This window comes from Fringilla coelebs (assembly GCF_963513975.1).
Source record: "Fringilla coelebs genome assembly, chromosome: 25".
NCBI lineage: Eukaryota > Metazoa > Chordata > Aves > Passeriformes > Fringillidae > Fringilla > Fringilla coelebs.
The window spans coordinates 1199997-1222444 of record NC_140051.1 but is presented as its reverse complement, the minus strand read 5'-3'; the positions used below and the strand labels follow the sequence as shown (position 1 = coordinate 1222444).

The following is a 22448-nucleotide window of genomic DNA, read 5'->3' as shown; positions in this document are numbered from 1 at the left end:
ACTCACCTGTGTTGTAAATAAAGGCACCTTGCTGAGAGCTGTGCTGGTGTGGAGTGGGGCTGTGACCTGTGGGCCCCTGACACCTCAAATGAGCAGATCTGCACTGTTTGTCCCCAAAATGGGATTTGTTACCCCATTGCAACAACCCAATAATGAAATACTTCAGGGAGACATTTCAGAGGAGCTCAAGCCTGGGTGCTTGGTGGTGTTCCACAAATCCAGCACATCCCACTGGACTTTTACCAGCATTTTTTGTGCACAGAATTCAGAGTTAGTAACTCTCCAAGTCCAGCCCATCTCTTACAATGGGTTATTAATTCCCATACAGGTTATGTCACCCCGACCCACTTCTACCCCTGCTCAGGAGCAGGCCCTTCACCTGCCTGGGCTCTTTTTGACCTGTAGGTGTCATTTTTGGTATTATAACCAAGATAGTTCAACTCTAGGACATATAAACCTCGGGTGTTTAGCCCAGTTAGCAACATACACATAGACACACATCAACATCTTGATTTATTGCATCCCTAAAGCTTGTCAGCTCCAGGGTGTCCTTGGCTGAGGGATGCAGCTGCTCTCTGTTCCCCTGATTTGGTCTCTTTGGTTTTGCCGATTGATTGTGCTGGAAAATCTACAAAGATCTCACAGTGAGGAACAACCTGACTTAATAATGGAATCCCGACACATTTCTCATTTTGTGGCACCCAAAAAAAACCAAAGTGCAGTGAGTGGACTGGCAGTGACAGGTGACAGGAGCTGCCCGGGGATCTGGGGACAAACACGGCAGCCACACCGGACCTTTCCCAGCAGGGCCACCCAGGTGTGCCCAGGTGTGCCCAGGTGTGCTATTGTGTGCCCAGGTGTTCCCAGGTGTGCTATTGTGTGCCCAGGTGTACCCTCCCAGGTGTGCCCAGGTGTTCCCTCCCAGGTGTATCCAGGTGTTCCCTCCCAGGTGTGCCCAGGTGTTCCCAGGTGTGCCCCGGTGTAGCCAGGTGTTCCCTCCCAGGTGTTCCCTCCCAGGTGTTCCCACCCAGGTGTACCCTCCCAGGTGTGCCCAGGTGTTCCCTGCCAGGTGTGCCCAGGTGTGCCCAGGTGTGCTATTGTGTTCCCAGGTGTACCCTCCCAGGTGTTCCCTGCCAGGTGTGCCCAGGTGTGCCCAGGTGTGCTATTGTGTTCCCAGGTGTTCCCTCCCAGGTGTTCCCTCCCAGTTGTTCCCACCCAGGTGTACCCAGAGCTACCCAGGCGCCGCGGCCATTTCGGGGCTGCCCCGCCCTCACCTGCGCCAGGTGAGCGCCATGTTCCGGGGCTGAGCCCGGCCGGGATGCGGCGCCCAGGGGCGGCGGGGCCCGGCGGCCGCCGCCTCCTCCTCCTCCCGCGGGGGGCTCTGCTGCTGCTCGGTAACGGGGGCTCCGGGCCGGGCTGGGACGGGATGGGATGGACGGGACGGGAGCGGCGGTGCCGGGCGTCCCGCGCTGGAACCGGGCCGGGAGCGCTCGGGATGCGGCTCCGGGGCAGGGGGAGGCTCGGGGAGGGTGGTCCCGGGACTCTGGGCGGGCGGGGAAGCTCGGGAAGAGCCGTGCCGAGCGGCGGGAGGCTCGGGCAGAGGTCGGCCCGGAGCGGCGGATGTCCCGGGGCGGAGGGAGACTCGGGACCGGCCGGGGTTGGACGGGGCAGAGGCGGCTGCGCGCCCTGGAAACGAGAACTGAAAGCGTTTGGTGCTGTGCGGAGACTTTTGACCCGGTGCGTGTGAAATTCAGGCGCTGTGGCCACAAACGCAGGGCAGAATGGCTTTAAGTCCTTAGAGCTGGCACTTGGTGACTCGTCAGAGACCCCGCTGATCCCATTTCTCAGCTCCTTGCCTCCAAATCCAAACACCCCTGGTGGTGCTGCCCCGGTGCCTCATCTGGAGCCGGTTCCAGTCCCACGGAGAATAGGGCAGGGAAGTTTTCTGCTTTCCTGCAAATTTCAGTCCTGGGGAGGGAGTCACTGCTGTGCTTTAGTCCCTGAGTTCTGGCTGACCGCGTGTTGGTATTTTTGGGACAATTTAGCACTTCTCAGGTAGCACAAAATGAATCCCTGCCTTTTGTGCCCGTTCCATCAGGTGTCTGCAATGCTCTTTCCCTGGAAATTAAAGTCAGTCCCAAAGTCCGAGCCTTTGTGGGTGAGCAGGCGCTGCTGAAATGCTCCTTCAGATCCAGCTCCCCCGTCACAGAGAGCCTGCTGGTGGACTGGACCTACCGGCCCCTCACTGGGGGCCGGATGGAGACAGTAGGTGGAACAGGGCCAAAATCAGAATTTTCTGTTTGTTTTGCTGACCTGCTGCCTCACTCTGTGGTTTGGGACTCTCGTTGTTGCCTTCTTTCTTCTGTAGAATTCTTTTGATGTTCTCTGGGGGGAAAAAAATAATCCAGGTAAATACAAAATGGCATAATAATGATAAAGTAGATAAATTTAGGGGGTTGTCACAAGTGCTGCACTGTGCACTGCGCAGAATGACTGAAAAGATTCAGTTGGTGGCTTTATTTCTCCTATATAGGAAATATTCTTCCTGACTTCTTAATGTGACATTATTCCTCTATTTTTGCAATGCAAAAGCAGTTCGCTCTGCTTTCTTGGACGAGTGTTTTATTTCCACAATCACTGCCTTTCCCTCCTTGCAGGTTTTTCACTATCGGTCTGTCCCGCACCCCACAACAGCAGGGAGGTTCAAGGACAGGATATTGTGGGTTGGGAACGTTGCTAATGGTGATGCCTCCATCGCCATCCAGAGCCCAGTGCTCAGTGACAACGGGACATTCATCTGCAGCGTGAAGAACCCTCCAGATGTTTACCACAACATTCCCCAGACCGTGCTGCTGGTTACGGAGCGGGGTAAGGCTCCCTGCCCTGGGTTTGGCCTCACCCCTGTGACAAGAGCTGCTTTGTGGGATCTGGAATTCCCAGCATCGCGTGGGAAACGCTCCCTGGACTTCCAGGCTGGAGTTTCAGCAGGGGCTGCCTCAGCCCTGCTCTCTGAGCTCAGTACTTTGAGCTGCTGAATTGATTTGGGGCAGGAAGGGATGGGGGGAGCTTTGGTGACAGCAGAAATCAAGTGTCCCTTTGTTCAGAAGTTTCAGCCTCCGCAAATTGCGGCAGAACAAGTTAAACATTGAGGAAACGCTGGCCTAAAAATAATCCCCACATCACAAGCAATGATTGTCAGCACCAATTTCCTCATCTGCCCTGCGTGCCAGCCCTGCCCCAAATTCCCAGCTCAGCCGTGATAGAACTGTGTCATCATGCCTTCCTCTGCAGCTGCCTCCACCTGAACCTGGGCTGGCCTTGGGGACAGGAGCCCTGCGGGTTTGGGGACCTCAGGTTTGGGGACAGGAGCCCCACGGGTCTGGGGACAGGAGCCTGATGGGTTTGGGGACCTCAGGTCTGGGGACAGGAGCCCCACGGGTCTGGGGACAGGAGCCCTGCAGATTTGGGGACCTTGGGTCTGGGGTCAGGAGCCCCACGGGTTTGGGGACCTCAGGTTTGGGGACAGGAGCCCCATGGGCTTGGGGACCTTGGGTCTGGGGTCAGGAGCCCCACAGGTCTGGGGACATGAGCCCCATGGGTTTGGGGACCTTGGGTCTGGGGTCAGGACCCCCATGGGTTTGGGGACCTCAGGTTTGGGGACAGGAGCCCCACGGGTTTGGGGACCACGGGTTTGGGGACAGGATCCCCATGGGTTTGGGGACCACAGGTTTGGGGACAGGACCCCCATGGGTTTGGGGACCTCAGGTCTGGGGACAGGAGCCCTGCAGACATGGGCACAGGTTTTTTCCAGCCGGCCAGCCCTGTGTGTCACCAGGAAGGGTGAGACACAGGTGCCACCAAGGGCCACCGAGCTGTGCCCTGGCTGGTGTTTGTCCCACAGGCTCAGCCAAGCCGTGCCTCGCTGTGTTTCAGGCCTGGCCTTCCAGCTGAGCTCAGCAGCTCTGCTCTCCATCCTGGTGTTCCTCCCTTCTGCCCTCGTGGTCGTTCTGCTGCTGGTGAGGATGGGGAGGAAATTCCGGGTGCTGAAGGAGAAAGGAAAATGTGGCTACAAGAAATCCTCCATTGAAGAGTCTGATGAGTAAGTGCTGGCTGCAAGCTGGAGCCTGTATTTCCACTTTGGGGTGTTGGCTCAGGCACGAGGGATGATTTCCCCACTGTCCTTCAGCATAAAGCAGTGCAGCTCAGTCACTGGGATCTGCAGCTCACCCACAGGCAGAAAGCCTTGGGAAATCCCAAGCTGGGGCACAGACCCAGTGCTGCACATCCCCTTTTTCTGCCATTGGTGCGAGGAGTGCCATGGAGCTGAGGCACTTTGGGCTCAGACATATTTCACTTCTGTAATGAGGTTTATTTGAGCCTCAGTCAGCAGGATGTTTTGCATGTGTGAGCTTTGTGCGCTGCATTTTGGGGTGAAGTCCCCATACCAGCACAATAAACCCAATAATGCTGCATGTGGTGGGCTGAGCAGGGATGCCAGGTGCTGGATGAGCCTTGGAGACTGAGCTCCCTTCTGCTCAACTCCTTGCAAAATGATTTTTGTTACTGCAGTCCTTTGGTGTTTTGATTGGGAGTATAAGATTTGCCAATCAAAAAGCAACTTTTGTTTTCCTTTTTGTGGCCCTGAAGTGCCACCTTCAAAATGGGGCATCTGGCAGCTTTCAGTCCTTTTGGCTTTGCTGTGCTGACTTAAAGGCTTTTCCTCACCATGAAAAACCTTCAGTTCCACGTGGTAGCACCAGAATTCACAGCACAGGGGAGGCACTGGGGTGTCTGGGGGGAAAGTCCAGCCTGATGCTGTGCTCTTCCTGCAGGCCTGAGCACTCAGACCCAGCTGGCTGCGGGGGGAAGCTCAAGGAGTGGTGCCTGAACTGCGTGGTAAGTGAAAGGCGCTGTTTTCACAGCGCTTTTGCCAACTTGGGTGCTCCAAGGAGGCGCTGAGAGCAGCAGGCAGAGTGTCCCAACACCTCTGGGTGTCCAAGGCTGTCCCAAAGGCTCCTCAGGGAGTGAGAGCTGCTGGCTGTGCTGCTGGGGAAGCTGGGCTGAGATCCATCAATCTGATTTTTCCCTGGACTTGATTGAATCAAAGCTGTCATTTGGAGGTGACAAATCAGGGCTGAAGTGCCAGCTGCTGTGGGGTTCTCAGGGGCTCTGCAGGAGCAGTTTGGGGTTGGCAGCGCTGCGCTGGGGAAGGCAGGCACTGACCCCTCAGCCCTCTGTGTTTCTGCAGGGCTGCTGGAGATCTTCCTCCTTTTCCCTGGTTTCCACTCCAGAAAAACATTGCTAAACCCCCGCGGTTTGTTTGTTTGTTTCTGCTTTTTGTTTTTCGTGCTCTCTGAAGTGGCGGCTGCCTTTAATTCTGCTGCTTCCCCCGCCAGCCCAGCAGCAGCTCCTGTTGATCAGGTGCCTGTGCTCCAGCCCCTGGGTGGTTTTGCCACCTGCTGCCCTGGTTCTGTGTGAGTCCTGCCGGCTGGAATGGCAGCCACATTCCAGAGTAATGCCCAGTTCGAGAGGGCTTTCATTCCTTCTGGGTCCTGCAGAGCACATTTCCCTCTGGGGCACCTTTGCCTCTCAGGACGTGAGTTAAGGAGGGTTTAAGTGTGTGTTGTTTGATCCACTCCCCTAATGCCAGTGATTTTAAACGTCCTAAATGCCCAAGCCTTCAGACAGGCGTGTGCTGATGGTTTCTATTAGACACAGGATGAAAAACAGGCAATTATGTAAGTTGTACATAAAATATTTACAGTTCTGCATGAGACACGGCAGGCACTGAGCTGCAGGGTTGGGAACGAGGGTTGGGGGGAGCAGGAAATGTCTCCTGCCAAAGGCTGGGCTGCCCTGGGAGGTGGGAGGGCTGTTCCAGGTGATGTTCTGGAGTCAGGGAGGTGCCAGGAGGAGAGATGGGGAGGGATGGAGCCCCAGCTTGGTGGGGAAATGCTGTCAGGACATGGGAGATCTTAAAAGCTGAAAACTGTCCTCTCATCCCTTGGGAGGAGTCCAATTGGGATGATGAAATCCTGCTGCTTTTATGGCAGTGCTTTGCCAGGTCTGACCCTTTGCTGTCTGGTGCTGAAATATTTATCTGATCAGGCCTCTGAGAACGCTGCCCTCTCTCTTTAACAATTCTGCGTCTTTGAGGTTTCCCTAATGTGCTTTTCATGCTTTGTATGTGACCAATTAAAATTAAAATTGCAAAGCCAATGGAAAAATCTCTTTAGACTGAGATGTCTGGGTGTCAGTGAGTTGGCCCTGCAGAGCTGAGGTGTTTGGTGAGCTCCCAGCTCAGAGCTGCAGAGCTGCCTGTGGGGACACCATCAAATCCTGCTGTGGTTACAGCAACCAGGGGCTCTGAAACCTGGGTGAAAACCAACAATTGGTGCTGCTCAGGGCTGTCTCTGCAGGGCTGTGCTGCATTTTCTTGTTTATATTTATATTTATATTTATATTTATATTTATATTTATATTTATATTTATATTTATATTTATATTTATATTTATATTTATATTTATATTTATAGCAGTGGTTTTGTGAGTCCTCTGGCCTGCTCAAGCACAGCAGGATTTTTGGGAAGCATTTAAGCTCTTTCTAGAAGCCCAGCCAGGCTCAGCCTTGGCTGAACTCATGGCTTGGTTCATTTCTTCACACATAATCTCAGTTTCTCTCCTTGTTCCCTGTTTAGGACACGGATGAGGAAGATCCCTATTGACTGAAGCGGTGGAAAAAGACCAAAATTACAGCCCTGAAAATCATGGTTAGACCCTTCCAGAGGCTGCTGGGTAACCAGGGCAGATTGAAGGACATGCTCTGCCCTCAGTTGATTGGAAAAATAATGCTGATGGGATAATTCTCTTCTATTTAAACACAAAGTAATGATTTTCTAAAAATCTTCCTCATTTATTGGGGAAAAGAAAATCTCTTGCCCTCGGATCTGTGGGGCCCAGAGAAGCCTCAGTGCCTACAGTGCCAATGTGCCTTGGTTTTCCTGCAAGTTGCTTTGGTTCATTGGTTTGATTTTTTGGTGACATCCCTCTTTTCCTGAGCCCTGGAAATCCAACTTTTTGAAGTAAAGGCTGCTCCAGATCTCTGGGCACTGCCAAGGTTTATTCTCAGGTGTTTTGGACCAAACTGACTCACACCAGTTTGATGAAGTGATGTCTGGCATCCTCTGTGCTGGAGTGAAGAGAACCTACTGCCTTTGAAGTATTTTTTTATTCAGCTGCACCACTGGGTACTGCTCCTTCTGCCTGGAGAAGCGAAGCACAATTCATAGAAAACAATTTTTGTTTTTTCGTTTTTGAAATCAGAAATGCAAATGGGGACTCTGTTTCTGGGGACACACAACCCCATCTACCTCAGCCATGGACTCAAGCACTGCCCAAAGGAAAGTTCTGTTTGCAGTAGTTGTTTTCTTCCTCCTTTCTAGGAGCTGTTTTAGGGAATTGGTTAATTGTGGAGCATTACTTCCCCTCGGTGAAGGGCATTTCTTCTTTCACCAGCCTCATCCACCAATGAATAGCAGACAGCAGTGGAATTCATTCCCTCAGTCCCTAAAAAGCTGCTTTCTTTCTGTATCACTCTAATATTCTCTTTTTACAGACGTGCTCCAGGTTTATTGCTGATGTTGCTGTGCAATTGCCAATAAATTGCATTATTCCATTCTGGGCTGTGGGTCTGTTTATTTGGCTAAATAGAGCTGAACTCATAGCTGCCATCCTGAGGTGGAAAAATTGGCATTTGATGATGAGCAAAGGTTTTTAGGGAGCAGATTTAACCCTAAAGAGGACAAATCCCAGACCCCCCTCAGCATCTCTGCTGGCTGCAGCTCTCAGGTGTGGTGAGGCTCTCACTGAGAAGTAGGTCAGCTGTAGATCTGTTCCTCCAGATAAATACATTTCCCCCTCTCTACTACAAAGCAATATTTCAAGTGTTTGTGCTCCCTGGTGACACAACATCTCTGTCAGCCCAAACCTTCCTGGGAAAGGCTGCTGGGATCCCAGAGCCCGGGGGAAGTGGCTTTGCTGTTCCTCTCTCAGCACTCACGACTTCCCCTGGGGAACCAAAGGCTCTTTTTTGCTGCAAAATGCTGAATTTCAGCTGTGCCTCCTTGGCCAGGAGGGTGCTGATCCTGGGCAAATATTCCTGCTGCGAAGCTGAGCCTCCACCTTGGAGCTGTGAATGGTGCTGAGCTTTCTCTTCCTCTGCCCCCATATGGGAATCTCTTGGTGTGGTGATGCAGACAAGCAGAGATATTGTAAAAGAAAGGCCTTAGAAAATCAGGCCTAAATTACCAGCTAAATTACCTAAAATCAGGCTAAACTACCAGCTGACCTGATACTCCTCAGTGCAGCTGGCTTGTAAATTCTCATAAGTTAACAAACAATCTATTCTAGTAAGGAAAACAGGCTGCACTTGTAATAACAAGAAATTTGTCCTATGAGAATCAGTGAACAAAATATGTAAACAATCCAAGAATAGAGATTTGATGGAAAGGTAAAATGCCACTCACTAACCAATGAATGCAGCAAGGGACCTGCTAGGCAATTGGAACTGAGCACAGGGTCTGTGAGAAATGAGGTTTGTGAGTAAAGAAGGAGCTCTTCTGCACGAAAAACTGAGTGCTGTCTGCTTTATTGCAACAGTGTGCCTCGAAGGCACTGACATGGAATGGGGAGAGGGGAGGCTGGAATGGGGAGCAGTGGGATGCTGGAATGGGGAGAGGGGAGGCTGGAATGGGGAGAGGGGATTCTGGAATGGGGAGAGGGGATGCTGGAATGGAGAGCAGTGGGATGCTGGAATGGGGAGAGGGGATGCTGGAATGGGGAGCAGGGGGATACTGGAATGGAGAGAGGGGATACTGGAATGGAGAGCAGTGGGATGCTGGAATGGGGAGAGGGGATGCTGGAATGGAGAGCAGTGGGATGCTGGAATGGGGAGCAGTGGGATACTGGAATGGGGAGAAGGGATGCTGGAATGGGGAGCAGTGGGATGCTGGAATGGAGAGAGGGGATACTGGAATGGGGAGAGGGGATGCTGGAATGGGGAGAGGGGATACTGGAATGGGGAGAGGGGATACTGGAATGGGGAGAGGGGATGCTGGAATGGGGAGCAGTGGGATGCTGGAATGGAGAGAGGGGATGCTGGAATGGAGAGAGGGGATGCTGGAATGGGGAACAGAAGCTGCTCTGGTGTTCCAAGGAAAGAGGAAGGGTGAGAATGGCCTTTCAAAGTGGCCAGGGGGGTTGCAGCAGAGGCAAATCAGTGCCTGTGTGTGTTTCAGAAGGAGGCAGCTGCCTGTGCTGTGCCAGGCAGGTTCAGGGCCCTGGCAGCCCCAGGAGGAAGGCACAGCCACGTCACCCCTGCTGCTGCTGTGCCTCACTGGGACAGGATCCAGGGTGCAGCAGGGACAGTTCTCTGGGCAGCTCTGGTCCCCAAAACAACGCAGGAGGGAGCACAGGGGGTGTGCCAGGAACCTCTGTGTCCTGGACTGGTCATTGGGACTGGTCAGGCCGGTCCCTCACCTTGGCCTGAGCCCCAGCTCTCCTGTCAGGTGCCTCCTGGAGCTGCCCCACCACCCCTCTCAGGCAGATGCGTCTGCAGCTGGTTTCCCCTCTCTGTTGCACATCCTGATTTCTGCACATGTTCTGCTTTCTGTTGTGTAAAAGTGACCATAAGAACCGACCTGCCAAGAAAGATCTTGCATATGCAACCTCGATGATTTAGCAACTGATTCAGATACTCCGGATTCAGACACTGAATCAGCTGCTGAAGAACGTGCAAGACAAGTTGACCTTTTCAGGCCACTCTAGGTGAGTAATTCTTGCTGTAATATTTATTTCTGGATGGGTTTTTTCGTTTGTTTTTCATGAGAAGAGAACCATGGGAGCAGAAGTGCTGGGGACTCAGCTGCCACGTGCAAAGGCAGGGGGATGTGAAGGCCATGTGGAGGTTGTGCCCCTTTTCCCCCAGTCTGCTTGGGAGAGGCAGTTTGGATGTGTCAGCACTGGCACACACAGAGCAGCCTGGTGAGTGGGTGCTGGCTCCAGCTGGTGCCTCCCAGCACCCCCTCTCTGCTGCGTGTCACGGGGGGAGACCCTGCAAAAATGTGCTCCCAGCCAGGACCAGAAATCCTCCTTGAAACCGGGGCAATAAACCCAGCAAGGACCTGGTGGCAAACACAGCCCAGAGCCCCTGGAGCTTTGGGAGGCTCTGGGTACAGAAATCTCAGTTTTCTGCAGTCAGACAGGACTGGGCTGGAGCTGGCTGCTGGTTTGGCTGCTGCAGGGGGTGGTCCTGCGAGGTGCAGCTCTGCAGGTTTTGGCACTGTGTCTGTGCCTGCTGCCCTGAGCCGTGCTGAGGGCTTGGGGCTGAGCAGGAGCTGTGTTTGTAGGTCGGCTGTGCAGCCAAGTGTGTCACGGCAGGGCTGCACAGAGCACTGTAAACCACGCAAAAACCCGGCCCCAGAGGGGTCCTGTGTTTGGAGAGGCAGATGGCAGAGAATTCCAGAAGGCTTGCTGTCACTTCTCAGGATTTTTTGTCTGTGGAAAGGGCAGGGTGATGAAGGTACAAAGCTGCAGTGATTTTCTCAGCCTAGAACTGATCCAAGGGCCCCCAGCAGCTGATTCTGGGACAGGAATCCCTGCCTGAAGATGACCTGGAGAGCCTCTCCCTTGCACAGTGGAGCCAAAAGAGAGAGGACACCAAAATGCCAGAGATGATTCAGCTCTTGTCTTTCTATTTCTATTTCATTTCTGCAGTATTGAAAATACCTGCTGGTAATGGCAGCCTGAATTGCAGCTTCACGTGAGGGCTCTCAGGGCAGGAGAGCTGCTCTCAGGAGCCACTCACCCTAAATGGAGGCTGGGAGTGGTGGAGCAGGGACAGGGCAGCAGGGTGCTGAGCCCTGCCTCCCTTGGGACACTGCCTGGGCAGTCCTTCCCTGGGCTGCAGGATAAATCTACAGCAAGGAGAAGTCAGCTTTGCTCTGAGAGATGAGGAGCAGGTCGAGCAGAGCACAGAGATCAGATGTGGCACTGCTCCAGCAGAGCCTCTCACGGCACGCAGCACCCAGGGACAAGGGTTGGATCTGGAGCAGGTCTTGTTCTAGGACCCAGCTTCTCTGATGAGCAGAGTCAACACCCATGAACATCTCAGCTCAGATGTCAGAGGCTCGACCCCCAAACCACCGGAAAGAATCGTGACAGCAGAAAAGATGAGGGGGCTGAGGCCTCTCCCCCACGCTCGCTCCTCCTTTCCAGGCTCAGTGTGGTCTCACAAACCAGAGCTCTGTCCCTGCCCTCGGTGCTGTGCTGATTCCCAGCCTCCCAACCTCAGAGGCTGCACACCTCTGACCTTGAGCTGGCTGCCAGTCCTTGGTGTCCTGCCCCAGGGGACACTGGAGCATGTGTCACCTGTGCTGTTCTTTTCAGAGGGAGATGGAGGTGTTGCTGAGCCTGGCCCTGCTGCTGACATGGCTGGGTAAGCTCTAAGTTTTATTCCCCTCTGCATTCCTCTCTGCCTTTGCTCTCAGACCCATCAGTGTCTCTCCTCCTGTGGTGAGAACCCCGTGGAGCTGCTCCTCTCCTGGGTGCCAGTCCCTCTCTGGCCCTGCAGAGCTCCCCTGTAAACAGGCTGCAAACTGCACTGCCATCCCTGGATCTGCCCTGGACTGAGGCTCCAAGGCTTTGAAAGAAGCAGAACTGCTTCACCAAGTCTAAATACAGGGAGAGGTTTCCAAGGTATTGATTTTGGCTCTGCTCGAGGCAGGCAGCTCCCTTGGTCTTCTCCGCTGGCAAATATTTGTCATTTTCAGCTCCTCGGCTGGTCAAGACCAACAGAACTTGTTTGGGAAGCTGCAGCACTTTGCATTCATTATTTACAGGCTTTCAGACAAACACTTGGTGCTTGGCCAGGGCCCAGCCCTCGGTGGCTGTGGACAGGCTGGGTGCAGTGGCTCAGCCACGAGGATGAGCCTACCTGTCTGAGCAGCTCCCCTGAGCTGAATCAGCTCTCAGCAAACAGCAGCAGAGCCTCAGCCTCCCCTTGCAGGGCCACTGCAGGCTGGGGCAGGTGGGGTTGACGAGCTCCAGTGACGTTTTTAGCCCCACTCGTTTCACAGACTCTTTTAGTTCAGAGGAGACCTTTAATCCCCTTCCTGCCGCCGCTCCGCAGCCGCAGCAGCCTCGTGCAGGCTGTCAGCTCTGTGCTCTTTGATGTTCCCCTGCTTCGCTTTTTTCCCGGTGTCCAGCCACTCTAGAAACCCCAAGCTGTGGTTACGTGGCCAGACAAGTACAAGCCCAGGTCTGGAGCCTGTGAGCAAAGGGGAAGGAAGCCAAATGGGCAGTGAGGGAGGAACTGAAATTCGTGCGAAGCGCTGGAATCGCCCCTGGCCTGGCAGAGATGAGAGCGGCACAGGTTCTCCCAGGCAGTGAGTCACAGGCACGGCCCCGCAGGAGCTGCAGGCTTTGGCTCCGAGGCGAGGAGGGCAGGGGCTGTTCCAGCTCCCCTTCGGCTGCATCACAGGCAGCAGCCTCGGCGTGGCGGCGGCAGGATGCGCTGCCCCACATCCCACGAGCGGGGCTGGGCCTCTGGGCTGCTCAGGGCCGCCAGCCCCAGGCTTCCCTGCGCAGGAGACAGCGATGGGCACGGCCAGGCTGCAGCTGGCCCTCCTCCCTGGGCTCATGCTGCTGGCCCTGTCCCCGGCAGGGCCGTGCACCGGGGCTGCCGAGGCGTTCACGGAGCCTCAGCTCCGAGCTAGGGCCGGCGACTCCGTGCTGCTGCAGTGCCTCTTCCTGGACCCCGAGAGCAAGGGATGGACCCTGCACAAAGTGGACTGGCTGCACAAGGCGGGAGCTGGCACGCAGGTGGGTCGGGACAGGGCTGGCAGGACGGGGGACACGGGGCCGGTGGCAGGGGAGGGAGGGCGAGGCAGCCCTGGGGAGGCTGTGGGGATGCAGCCATGAGGATTCAGCCATGGGGAAGCAGCCCTGGACAGGCTGTGGGGAAGCCCATCCTCCTGCCACCAGGCCATGAGGAGAGGAAGTTTCCACGAGAGGAAGAAGGGTGCCCCTGTGGGGGCAGTTCCCACAGCAGAGGGGGAGCAGCATCCTGGGGCTTTCCCTGGGAGTGCCGGGCTCTGTGCGAGCAGAACAGCCCACGGGACAGAGAGAAAGGGGAACTGAGAGCTCTTGAGGAGGGACGGGCACCTGCCATCCTGCACCTGCCATCCTGCACCTGCCATCCTGCACCTGACATCCTGCACCTGCCCTGGCAGGAGGAGATGGTGTTTTTCTACTACAGCAACCACGGCGTCCCCGCGGGCCGCTTCAAGAACCGGGTGCAGTGGCGGGGGAACATCTCCCGCTGGGACGGCTCCATCCTGCTGCAGGACCTGAGTCTCAACGACAGCGGCACCTACGAGTGCGAGCTGCGGCTGCTGGAGACCAGCAGCGTCTTCAGGAGCCGCACGGTGCTGCTCGTCAGCCCCGCCGTGCCCCGAGGTGCGCGATGCTCCCCGCCCGCCGCCTCCCGGGGCTGCCCGGGCTCGGGGGGTCCCCGCGGTGCCACCCCCGCCTCGGTGTCTCCCCGCAGGTGCCGAGGATGCGGCGCCCCCGAGAGACTCCGGGTTCTGGCCGGCCGTGGTGGGCTGCGGCTGCGTGGCCGTGGTGGTGGCGTTCCTGGCCGGGCTCTGCGTGAGGAAGAGGTAAAAACGCTGCTCTGGGTTTAGGGGTGAGGAAGCGGCTCCCTGCAGCCCTCCCGCGCTGCTCTCCCTGGCCGGGCTTCGCCCTGGCGCTCGCAGGTGTCAGCTGCCCAGGTGTGGGGTGCCAGCCTCCTGCTGCCATCTAGTGTCACCGTGCGTGTCCCCTCGGCTCCCAAACCGCCTGGGCTGTGCCAGCAGCTCAGATGGCCTGGGCCGGGCGTGTGCTGAGGGATGTCAGTGTCCCGGGAGAGGGAGGGAGGGGCAGGAGGAGCGGGTGATGCTTCTGGCCGGAGGTGACACTGCTGCTGCCTTCCCTCGAGGTTCGCAACCGTCACGGCCCTGGAGAGGATGGGGAAGAGCAGCAGCAAGGGCAAAGCAGAGGTGAGAGTGAGTCTGGAGGGGTCACTGGGGCTGGGTGTGTGGGTTCGGGGCTGGGGAGGCCAGGGAGGGGATCCCACCCTGCCCAGGCACCAGGGGCCGTTTGCTGGCCAGCTCCAGCCGTGGCTCTTGCAGCTCGCCCTGTGGCTGGGCTCAGGCAGCCCCTGCTCAGTCCCAAGCAGCCCGATCTGCCCCTCGCAGGAAGCAATTTACTCCTCAATCCCTGGAGCTGAGGTGCCCAAGGCTGAGCAGGAGGCAAAGAAGAAGAGGAGAGCTGAGGACACGTACATAACCATGGTGAGGAGCTCAGCAGGCGTGGTGGGACCCCCACATCACTGCCCCCCTTGCCAGGGCCATGACACCCAGGGCCTCACTCCCTGTGCCATGCCACAGCATCCCATGCCCCCAAACCCACCCTGGCACCCGTGGTGAGGCTCACTCCTTGTCCCTTGCTCCCTGCAGCACCCGTCTCACTGCCGGGACAACGGCGTCTACGTGGAGCTGGCCAAGAGAGCCATCCCGTCAGAGTGGATGGCAGAGGGCACCCAGGGGCAGGGACAGAGCCAGGAGCCCCACAGCCGGCCAGAGGAGGCGCCTCCCCGGCCCCCAGAGCGGCAGAAGTAGCTGTGCTTGGGGCTGGCAGCCCCTTCCCAGGTGTGTCCGAGACACCTTTGTCCCTCTGAGGACTGAGAACTGGTGACACGTCGCTGTGTGCCCCATGCCAGGGCACTGCAGGGCCACAGCCCACCCCAGCTGCCTGCAGGGGACAGGGGACACCTGTCCCTCCGGCTCTTGCCCCCTGGACTCGAGAGAGCGGGCACAGCCTCACGCTCCAGCTCTGATCCTGGCCCAGGATGAGGATCCTCAAGGGGGGAGATGCAGCAGGAGCTGTCACAGTATTTTTCTGTAGATAATAAAACTCAGGGAGTCTTCCCTGATGCTGTCTTCGTTTTACCTCCAGCCTAAGCATGTGATGTCCAAGTGTGCCAAAATCCGCCTGGCCCAGGGCCTGGCAGCCCCTGAACCCGTGTGCAGCCTGGCACGGGGCACCCTCCAGCCCCGCTGGCTCCAGGCGGGAGCAAAGCCAAACGGGGCACAAAAGGGGTCCTTGGCAGCAGGATGGGGACTGAGGGGAGCAGGACAGAGCCCGCGGGCAGTGGGGTCCCCCCCCCGGCCACGGGCGAGCAGCCGGTGATGGGCAGCGCTGGCCGGGGGGAACGCGGCCACCCCTCCCGGGGCCCCGGGGCAGGGCCTGGGCGGGCGCTGGCGCTGCTCCCGCGCTATCTCTGGTGCCGGGCGCTATCTCTGGTGCCGGGCGCTATCTATAGATGTTTGACACCTCCAGGTGCGGAGGGAGCCGGGACCCTCCACCTCCCACCGCTGCCGGCTCACTGCAGCGCCGCGCTGCGCTCCTTGGTTCTCGTTGACACCCTGCTCTCTTTTCCCGCAGGCAGCCGCGGGACGGGATTTGGGAGCCACCGGCCCTCGGAGCTGGGTCTGGGGGGTCGGGGGATGGCACAGCGCCTTTGGAGAGTCGTGTCAGCCGTAGCAGCAGAGCAGAGCGGGCTTTGCCTGCCCAGGACGGGTGGCAAACTGCTGTGTGTGCGGTGTTTGCTGAGCAGAGCTGCTGGGACGCTGCCGTGCCTCCTTTCCCGGCTGTCCTGCTTCCCCTCCTGGCCGTGGTCAGGCAGCAGAGCCCCTCTGCATCCGTCCCCTCTGCATCCCTCCCCCTGCCTCCCTCCCCTGCATCCCTCCTGCCTCCCCGGCTCTGCTGCACAGGCACCGCCGTGTGCCCTGGGGCATCCCCCGCCTCTGTCCCCAGGGATGCTGCCCCAGCATCCCCGTGTCCCGGGGCCCGAGCAGCGCTGTCACGGCCCCTCTGGGCTCCAGGAGCTCACTCCTTGTCCTCCTGCCCCCATCCCTGCAGCTGGATCGCAGGTGTGGGCCCAGGGCCCCAAGGCTCCCGTGGTGGTACAAAGGGACCAAAGAGTTTCTCCAGCCCTGTTGCTGCTGGCAGAGCCTCCCTGTCCCGGGGCTGGGAGAGGAGAGCTGTTCTCCGGGGAGAGGATGCTGCTGGAGAAGGGGAAGGAGCCCCAGCAGTTTGGCAGCCCAGGGAAGTGATGGAGCTGTCCAGGAGCAGGCAGGTGAGCAGGAGCACCTCTACCTGCTGCAGCCCACCTGGGGCATCCTGGTTGGGCTGCTCTGCCGCTGCCAGCCCAGAGCAGCCCCTCTGCTCTCTGCCTGCCTCCAGGAGGGCATTTCCGACCCTCCTGGGCCCCGCTGGGCTCTCCAGAACGGGAACTGCTGCCGTGGCTGGTGCGAGCAGGGCTGGCCGCCAGCCTCCAGCGGGGCACAGGGGACACACCTGCGTGTCCCCACCGCACCCGGGGCCCAGGAACCCACCGTGTGCCCCGGCCCGTGCACAGAGCACGGAGCCGGCAGTGCCAGGAGCTGTCGCCTGCAGTTCAGGGGAAAATTTTTCCGCCCTCCCACTCCGGCGGCTGCAATCCACCAACCACAGCATTTACTGCTTTTTTTCGCCCCAGCACCGCTCCAGCCATATTGGGCTGTGGGGAGAAAGCGGCTCTAATGTTCTATGTCACCTGCAAATAACCCGGGCGTTCGAAAAAGCACCTCCACCACCTCCACAATCCACACCAACACCACGTCCTCTCCACACACAAAAGTCCGTCAAAATGAGCCCGGAAGGCTGGCTCCCGCAGCCCACCCTGCTCCTCACTGGCCTCACCTTGCTCCTCTCGCTGGGTAAGTGTCGGCTTGAGCCCCTTGCATGTGCCCAGGTGGGGAGACACCCGTGCCCCTGGCCAGGAGCCCCCGCCCGTGTGCCCGCCCGTGCCGCAGGGATGGGCACGGAGGTGGGCTGGCGTGTGCCCTGCGGAGAGCCACCAGCCAGGGTGACCTGCTTTTGGGCGGGGTGGGGGCTACGGTGCCGCTGCATCTCCTCCTAAAAACGCCCCGCATCCCGGCTGTGGAGCACAGAGCCCTTGGCATGGCGGGCAGGGGAGCGGGCTGCCGTGGGGACAGGGCTGCGCTGCCAGGTGGGCTGTGCTGCCAGGTGGGCTGTGCTGTCCTTTGGGTGCTGCCAGGTGGGCTGTGCTGCCTTGTGGCTGTCCTGCGGGCGCTGCCAGGGGTGCTGTGGCGCTGGCTGTGGCTGTCCCCGGGCGGTGGCCGTGCTGGGGCCGGGTCCGTGCATGCCCCGCGGCAGCAGCAGCGGCAGCGCTGTGTCAGCAGCCCCGCGGACGCATCGATCGCTGGCGGCCGGGAAGGGGAACGCTCCGCTTCTCCAAAGCGCTGTCCCGGAGCTCCTGCCGGGCTGCTTGTCCCCGAGGAGAGAGCCTGGGAAAGGAGGGTGCAACAGCCGGTCAGGGCTGCTGCAGACGCTGCTGTTTGTCCCCACAGCCTGGGTGCAGCATGACGGAGCATTGAGAGCCAGCACAGAGCTGCAGGACATGGCCTGGATGGTCCCGGGGGTCTCAGGGGTTTCTTCCCCCACCTCTGTTGTCCTCCAGGGCTGAGTGCCAGGCCAGTGGCAAAGTTTGGACCCACTTGGGTGCCCCTAGGTCCTGCCAGGCCGTGGTGTCCCTGCTTGGGGTGGTGACAGGTTTGCTGCTGGTGGCACCTCATCCCCCTGTAGAGCCCCGGGGAGCCCTGAGGACACAGGACAAGGCCAGGTCACCCACCTGCAGGCACACAGGGCACCCTGTGAGGGGCACCCCGACAATGATTCCATGCAGGGATCCCCTCCAACCACTCCTGCTGGGACAGGCCAGCTCCTGGCTCTTCTCTCCAATCCCTGCAAGGTTTTCTTGGAGGCATCAAAGGCGGTGGTTGCCAGGGGGCAGCCAGGCTGTGACACTGGCTCGGGACAGTTCCTCCTGCCTTGGGTTCTGTGACCCATCCCCGTGTCCCCGAGCCCCGTGTGAGCCCTCCCTGCTCTGGGGCTGGACGGGGGGTGTCCCCCCCACGGGGTGTTCCCCACGGCTGCCAGCACAGCCAGGAGCTGTCCCAGGGCTCGGCCATCCCCAGGGCACCGCTCTGCCCCCAGGAGCTGCAGGGTGCTGCTGGTCCCCAGCTGGCGGTGGGAGCTGCTCAGCGCAGCTGCCCCTGCAGCTCGGGCACGGCTCCTGTCCCTGGCTGCAGAGCCTGGCCCTTTCCTGCCCTGCTTGCAGGCGGAGCGCAGCACGGAGCAGCCCTGACATGCGCCCAGCTTGGCCTCGGCAAGAAGGTTTGAGAGCAAAGAGCAGCAGCCCGAGGGGAGAGGTGAGGTGATCACGAAAGCGCCTGGTGGCAGTGTCCCCGTGCCCGCCCTGCAGGGTGTCACGGCCCCCCAGGACACTCTGGTCCCTCCCAGGGCTCGCTGTCCCCGTGTCCCTGTGCTTCTCAGGGCCTGGCCTGGTGTTTGCAGCCAGCTCGGCTGCACAGGAGCCAGTTCCCCCTGCCCAGCCTGGGGACAGATGCAGGTGCTGGGTTTGGGTGCTGCTCAGGGGAGCTGCAGGGAAGGAGTGGAGGAGGGAGCAGGGCACAGACACCCCATCCCTGCCCCTCCCCAGGTGAGTCCTGCTCTGCGAGCTGCACCAGGTACTGCCCCTCTTTCTCAGCAAGGCCAGGGATCAGGGACTGGCCTTGTTCCCCCAGCAGAGACCTGGATCCCGCTCTGGTCATTCCCAGCTGGAGAAACCTTGCGTGGGCTCTGCTGGCAGGGGAAAGCATCTGCATTCCCCGGGAGCCCCGGGGCCGGCCCTGGCAGATGCCAGCCCTGCTGCCGGAGCCGTGTCCTGCTGGGAATGCGATGTGATGAGCTCAGCCACAATTTGCGTGTGGCTGTGGCGCCGGCCCCGCGTGCTGACGCTGCAGCGCCATCGATCCCGCAGCAGCACAGCCCCGGGGGACGGCCGCGAGCAGGGCTGGCCTGCCGGCAGCCCCGGCATGGCACAGGAGGCTCAGCAGCCCCGGCAGAGCAGGGACCATGCTCGGCCTGTCCTGCCCAGGGACAGCACCGGGGCTGCTCCCCTTGCTCCTGCCGGGCGGGGAAATTCCGGTCCTGGCTGGATGCAGAGTGTGTGGATGTGCCTGGAAGGCAATGCCAGGCCCCAGGGAGAGCTCTGTGCAGGCAGGGCAGCATGGGGACATGGGCTCAGCTGCCAGCATGGCTGCCTGTGACACCCCCCAAATCCATCTGCATTGGCAGCGCCCCCGAGACTGGGCATGGAGGTCATGGCCCCTGCCATCATCAATGCCTTGAATGGCTCCTCTGTGAAGCTCTCCTGCACCTTCAACTCCTGCTACAAGGTGGAGAACAAGCAGTTTTCCCTCAACTGGACGTACCAGGAGTGCAGTAACTGCTCGGAGGAGCTGGTGAGTCTCTCTGGGGATCTGCTGGGGGCCTGGGACCGGCTCACAGGGTGCTCCTGGGGGCTTCTTACAGGGCAGCACGTGCAGGGAGGGGGTGCCTGGCTGGGAAATGAGCCCGTGGGGTGCCACACGCCGCCTCACTGCTGTCCCCACGGCCGCCCAGTTCCTGCAGTTCCGCACCAAGATCATGAACAAGCAGCTGGACCGCTTCGGGAACCGCGTGGAGTTCACCGGCAACCCCGCCAAGTACGACGTGTCCTTCACCCTCAAAAACGTGCAGCTGGAGGACGAGGGCACCTACAACTGCTACGTGCTGAACCCCCCGGACCGGCACCGGGGCCACGGCAAGATCAGCCTGAAGGTGCTCACCAAAGGTCAGTGGTGCCCCGCGCCGGGGGCGCCCACGGGGACAGGGTCAGCTGGCAGAGCCCTGCCCGTCCCCGCGGCCACTGAGCCCGTGCCCTGTGTCCCCAGAGCCCCCGAAGCACGACTCGACGGTGGCCGTGATCGTGGGCGCCTCCGTGGGCGGCTTCCTGGCCGTGGTGATCCTGGTGCTGATGGTGGTGAAATGCGTGCGCCGGAAAAAGCAGCAGAGGCTCAACACGGACGACCAGAAGACGGAGGAGGAAGGGAAGACGGACGGCGAAGGCAACCCGGACGAGGGCACCAAGTAAAGACCCCCTGCCCGCCCCTCCCTCCTGCCCCCTGTACAGTGTCACCCTCTTGATGTGCTTCCCAGAGCAAGGATTTCTGTCTCCCCAGAGCATCCCTCCTTCCATGCAAACACCCAACCCAGCCTGGAGCAGGGCGCAGAGAGGAGGTCCCTGGAGCCTGGCTGTGCTGGGCAGGGCGGAGGAGAGGGGCGGAGGCCCCTGAGGCTGAGCTGGGACCAGCCTGTCCCCTGCTCTGAGTTCTGCCAGTGTAATGAGGAGGTGCTGGGGACAGGCTGGGGTGGGTGAGGGGGGATCTGTGCAGCCCCCACACACGGAGGGGCTGGAGCAGGGGGTGCCAGGAGGGACAGAGGGGTCTGGGCAGCCCCGTGCCCCATTGTCTGCTCTCTGTCCCAGTGGAAAATGTGAACAGGGGCCAGCAGAGCCCTTGGGGTCAGGGCTCATCCCGAGGTGCCCCTGCTGAGCCTGGGCCACTGGCACCGGTGTTCCCATCCCGAGGGATCCCGATAGCTGCCAGTCTCCTCCTTGCAAGCTCATGCTCCTCAGGGACTGTCCCAGGCTGCTCAGAAGTCAGAGCCAAGGCCATGAGCCCACCCAGTGCCCTGGAGCTTTGCAGTGTTTTGGAACCATGAGCAGCTCTCGGTGTGCGAGGGATGGACCCTTCTGCCTCTCGGGCTGGTTTTGGGTCTGAGCATCTCAGCCCAAGGTGCTGGGCTGCCGTTTTTGTGCTTGTTTCCTTCTTGGGGAGGGTGGTTGTGGTGGAAAATGTCCTGCTGATGTGTCAGACTGGGGTGGTGGGGAGTGCTGGGGTGAGGCTGCTCAGGACAAGGAGCTGCTGAAAGGGAGAGGAGCTTTTGGGCACTTGCTGGGAAGGACTGGGCACAACAGCAGGCCCAGAGTTAGGACAGCTCTGTCACCCTGGAGCAGCCCTGCGACGCTGAGACTGCCTCCTCCAGCCTCCCTGCAGAGCACTGCACACTGTAACTGCCATGGCAATGCACTGCCAGCGTGCCCAGCCCCGTGTGCCACCTGCCTCACCTGGCAGGTGAGCTGTGCTGGCTGCAGCACTGGGGGTTCAGGCAGGGAATGACCCAGGGCAGTGTCCCCTGTGGCACCAGACCTGAGCTTTTCTCCTCCCGTGGCTGCCAGGAAGGGGACAGTGCCCGGAGCCACAGGGGACACTGCCCAGGGGTAGGGATGGAGGTCCTGTCACCCACGAGCAGCACTGCCAGGGAAGAAGGGACACCTTTGCAGCGTCCCCGTGCAGAGAAGGGACACCTTTGCCACGTCCCCGTGTAGGTGCCATCCCGGCAATGCCATCAGGCCCCAGGGATGGGGGACAGCTGTGCCCTCCCCGCTCTGCCCCATCGCTTCCCACCCCGGCCCCACGTGCCCCGTCCATCCCACTCGACCCCGCTGGGCTCCACGCTGCTCCCCTCCCCTCCGCAGCAGGAATGTGCCGTGTCCCACGCCTGCCCCCCTTCCCCGGGCCCCGCTGCCCGGGAGGGCCGGGCCGTCCCCGCCCCGCACAGTGCCAGGGCGCCGCAGGGCTCCCGCACCACTTTCTGCCACGGCCGGGCTGTCCCCGGCTCCTGGCGGGACTGAGCCAGCACCTCGGGGGCGCCGAGGCCTCTGAGTGTTGCACACGATCAGTCTTGCATCTGCCTTTCATTTCTTCTCGTGCACTATCCCCGGATTGCAACTCGCCAATGCATCTGTGTGTACAGGGCCGTGCCCAGCAGAGCTGACAAATACAGATCTGTACCCACGGGAGGGGCTGCTCTGCCTCGTGTGCGGCCTCGGGCGTGCGCCGTCCCCCGGGCTTCCCTCGCCAAGCACTCTGCCGAGTGTGGGATGTTTTTATTGCTCTTTGTACAGTCAAACAAACAAAAGAACAACAAAACACCGACTTTGCCCTCGATGCTTTTGTGCCGCAGCCTGGAGGGGCGGGACGGGCCCCCGGCCCGCTCTGCCTGGGGGGATGAGCCCGTTCCTTGGTGCTGCTGAGGTGCTCTGGGTGCTGAGGGAGCCCAGGGCACCGTGTGTGGGCACAGCCCTGTCCTGGGAGGCGGCACAGAGCCAGGGCAGCGCTGGGGGTGGGAGCGTGGCCAGAGCTGCCCCAGCCTTCCCACGGGGAGATGCCAGGGGTGCCCCACACCCACTGTGGGGCTTCCAGGACCTGTGCCCTGTCAGCCCGTCCCCTGTGCTCCTCAGAGAGCTGGGATTGATGGCTGCTCGTGGCAGGTAAGGCTCAGCAGGCTCCAGCAGAGCCCAGGGCACGCACTGGGTGATGGACACCCGTAACCGGCCG

At 59.6% G+C, this 22448-nt stretch overlaps 2 protein-coding genes across 2 annotated transcripts; both read left to right on the top strand.

The window, feature by feature from the left end:
- Window positions 1-1318: 1318 nt before the first annotated feature.
- On the top strand, window positions 1319-6725 carry LOC311162990 (myelin protein zero-like protein 3; the record flags this gene model as incomplete). Its single annotated transcript, XM_084221648.1, has 6 exons — window positions 1319-1394; window positions 2099-2265; window positions 2658-2868; window positions 3934-4099; window positions 4833-4896; window positions 6699-6725. 6 exons carry the CDS (start codon window positions 1319-1321, stop codon window positions 6723-6725), a joined length of 711 nt encoding a protein of 236 aa, XP_084077774.1.
- Window positions 6726-16703: 9978 nt separating this feature from the next.
- On the top strand, window positions 16704-21228 carry SCN2B (sodium voltage-gated channel beta subunit 2). The gene is made up of 4 exons (XM_084221581.1): window positions 16704-16859; window positions 19303-19469; window positions 19630-19840; window positions 19941-21228. Exons 1-4 carry the CDS (start codon window positions 16790-16792, stop codon window positions 20138-20140), a joined length of 648 nt encoding a protein of 215 aa, XP_084077707.1. The 5' UTR covers window positions 16704-16789; the 3' UTR covers window positions 20141-21228.
- The last annotated feature ends 1220 nt before the right edge of the window (window positions 21229-22448 follow it).

Bases quoted from the DNA above. Each gene is read 5' to 3' on its own strand.
- SCN2B (XM_084221581.1), top strand. From the start codon at position 16,790: ATGAGCCCGGAAGGCTGGCTCCCGCAGCCCACCCTGCTCCTCACTGGC. The intron at 19,470-19,629 runs GTGAGTCTCTCT...ACGGCCGCCCAG, and splicing joins GTAACTGCTCGGAGGAGCTG to TTCCTGCAGTTCCGCACCAA. The intron at 19,841-19,940 runs GTCAGTGGTGCC...CTGTGTCCCCAG, and splicing joins CCTGAAGGTGCTCACCAAAG to AGCCCCCGAAGCACGACTCG.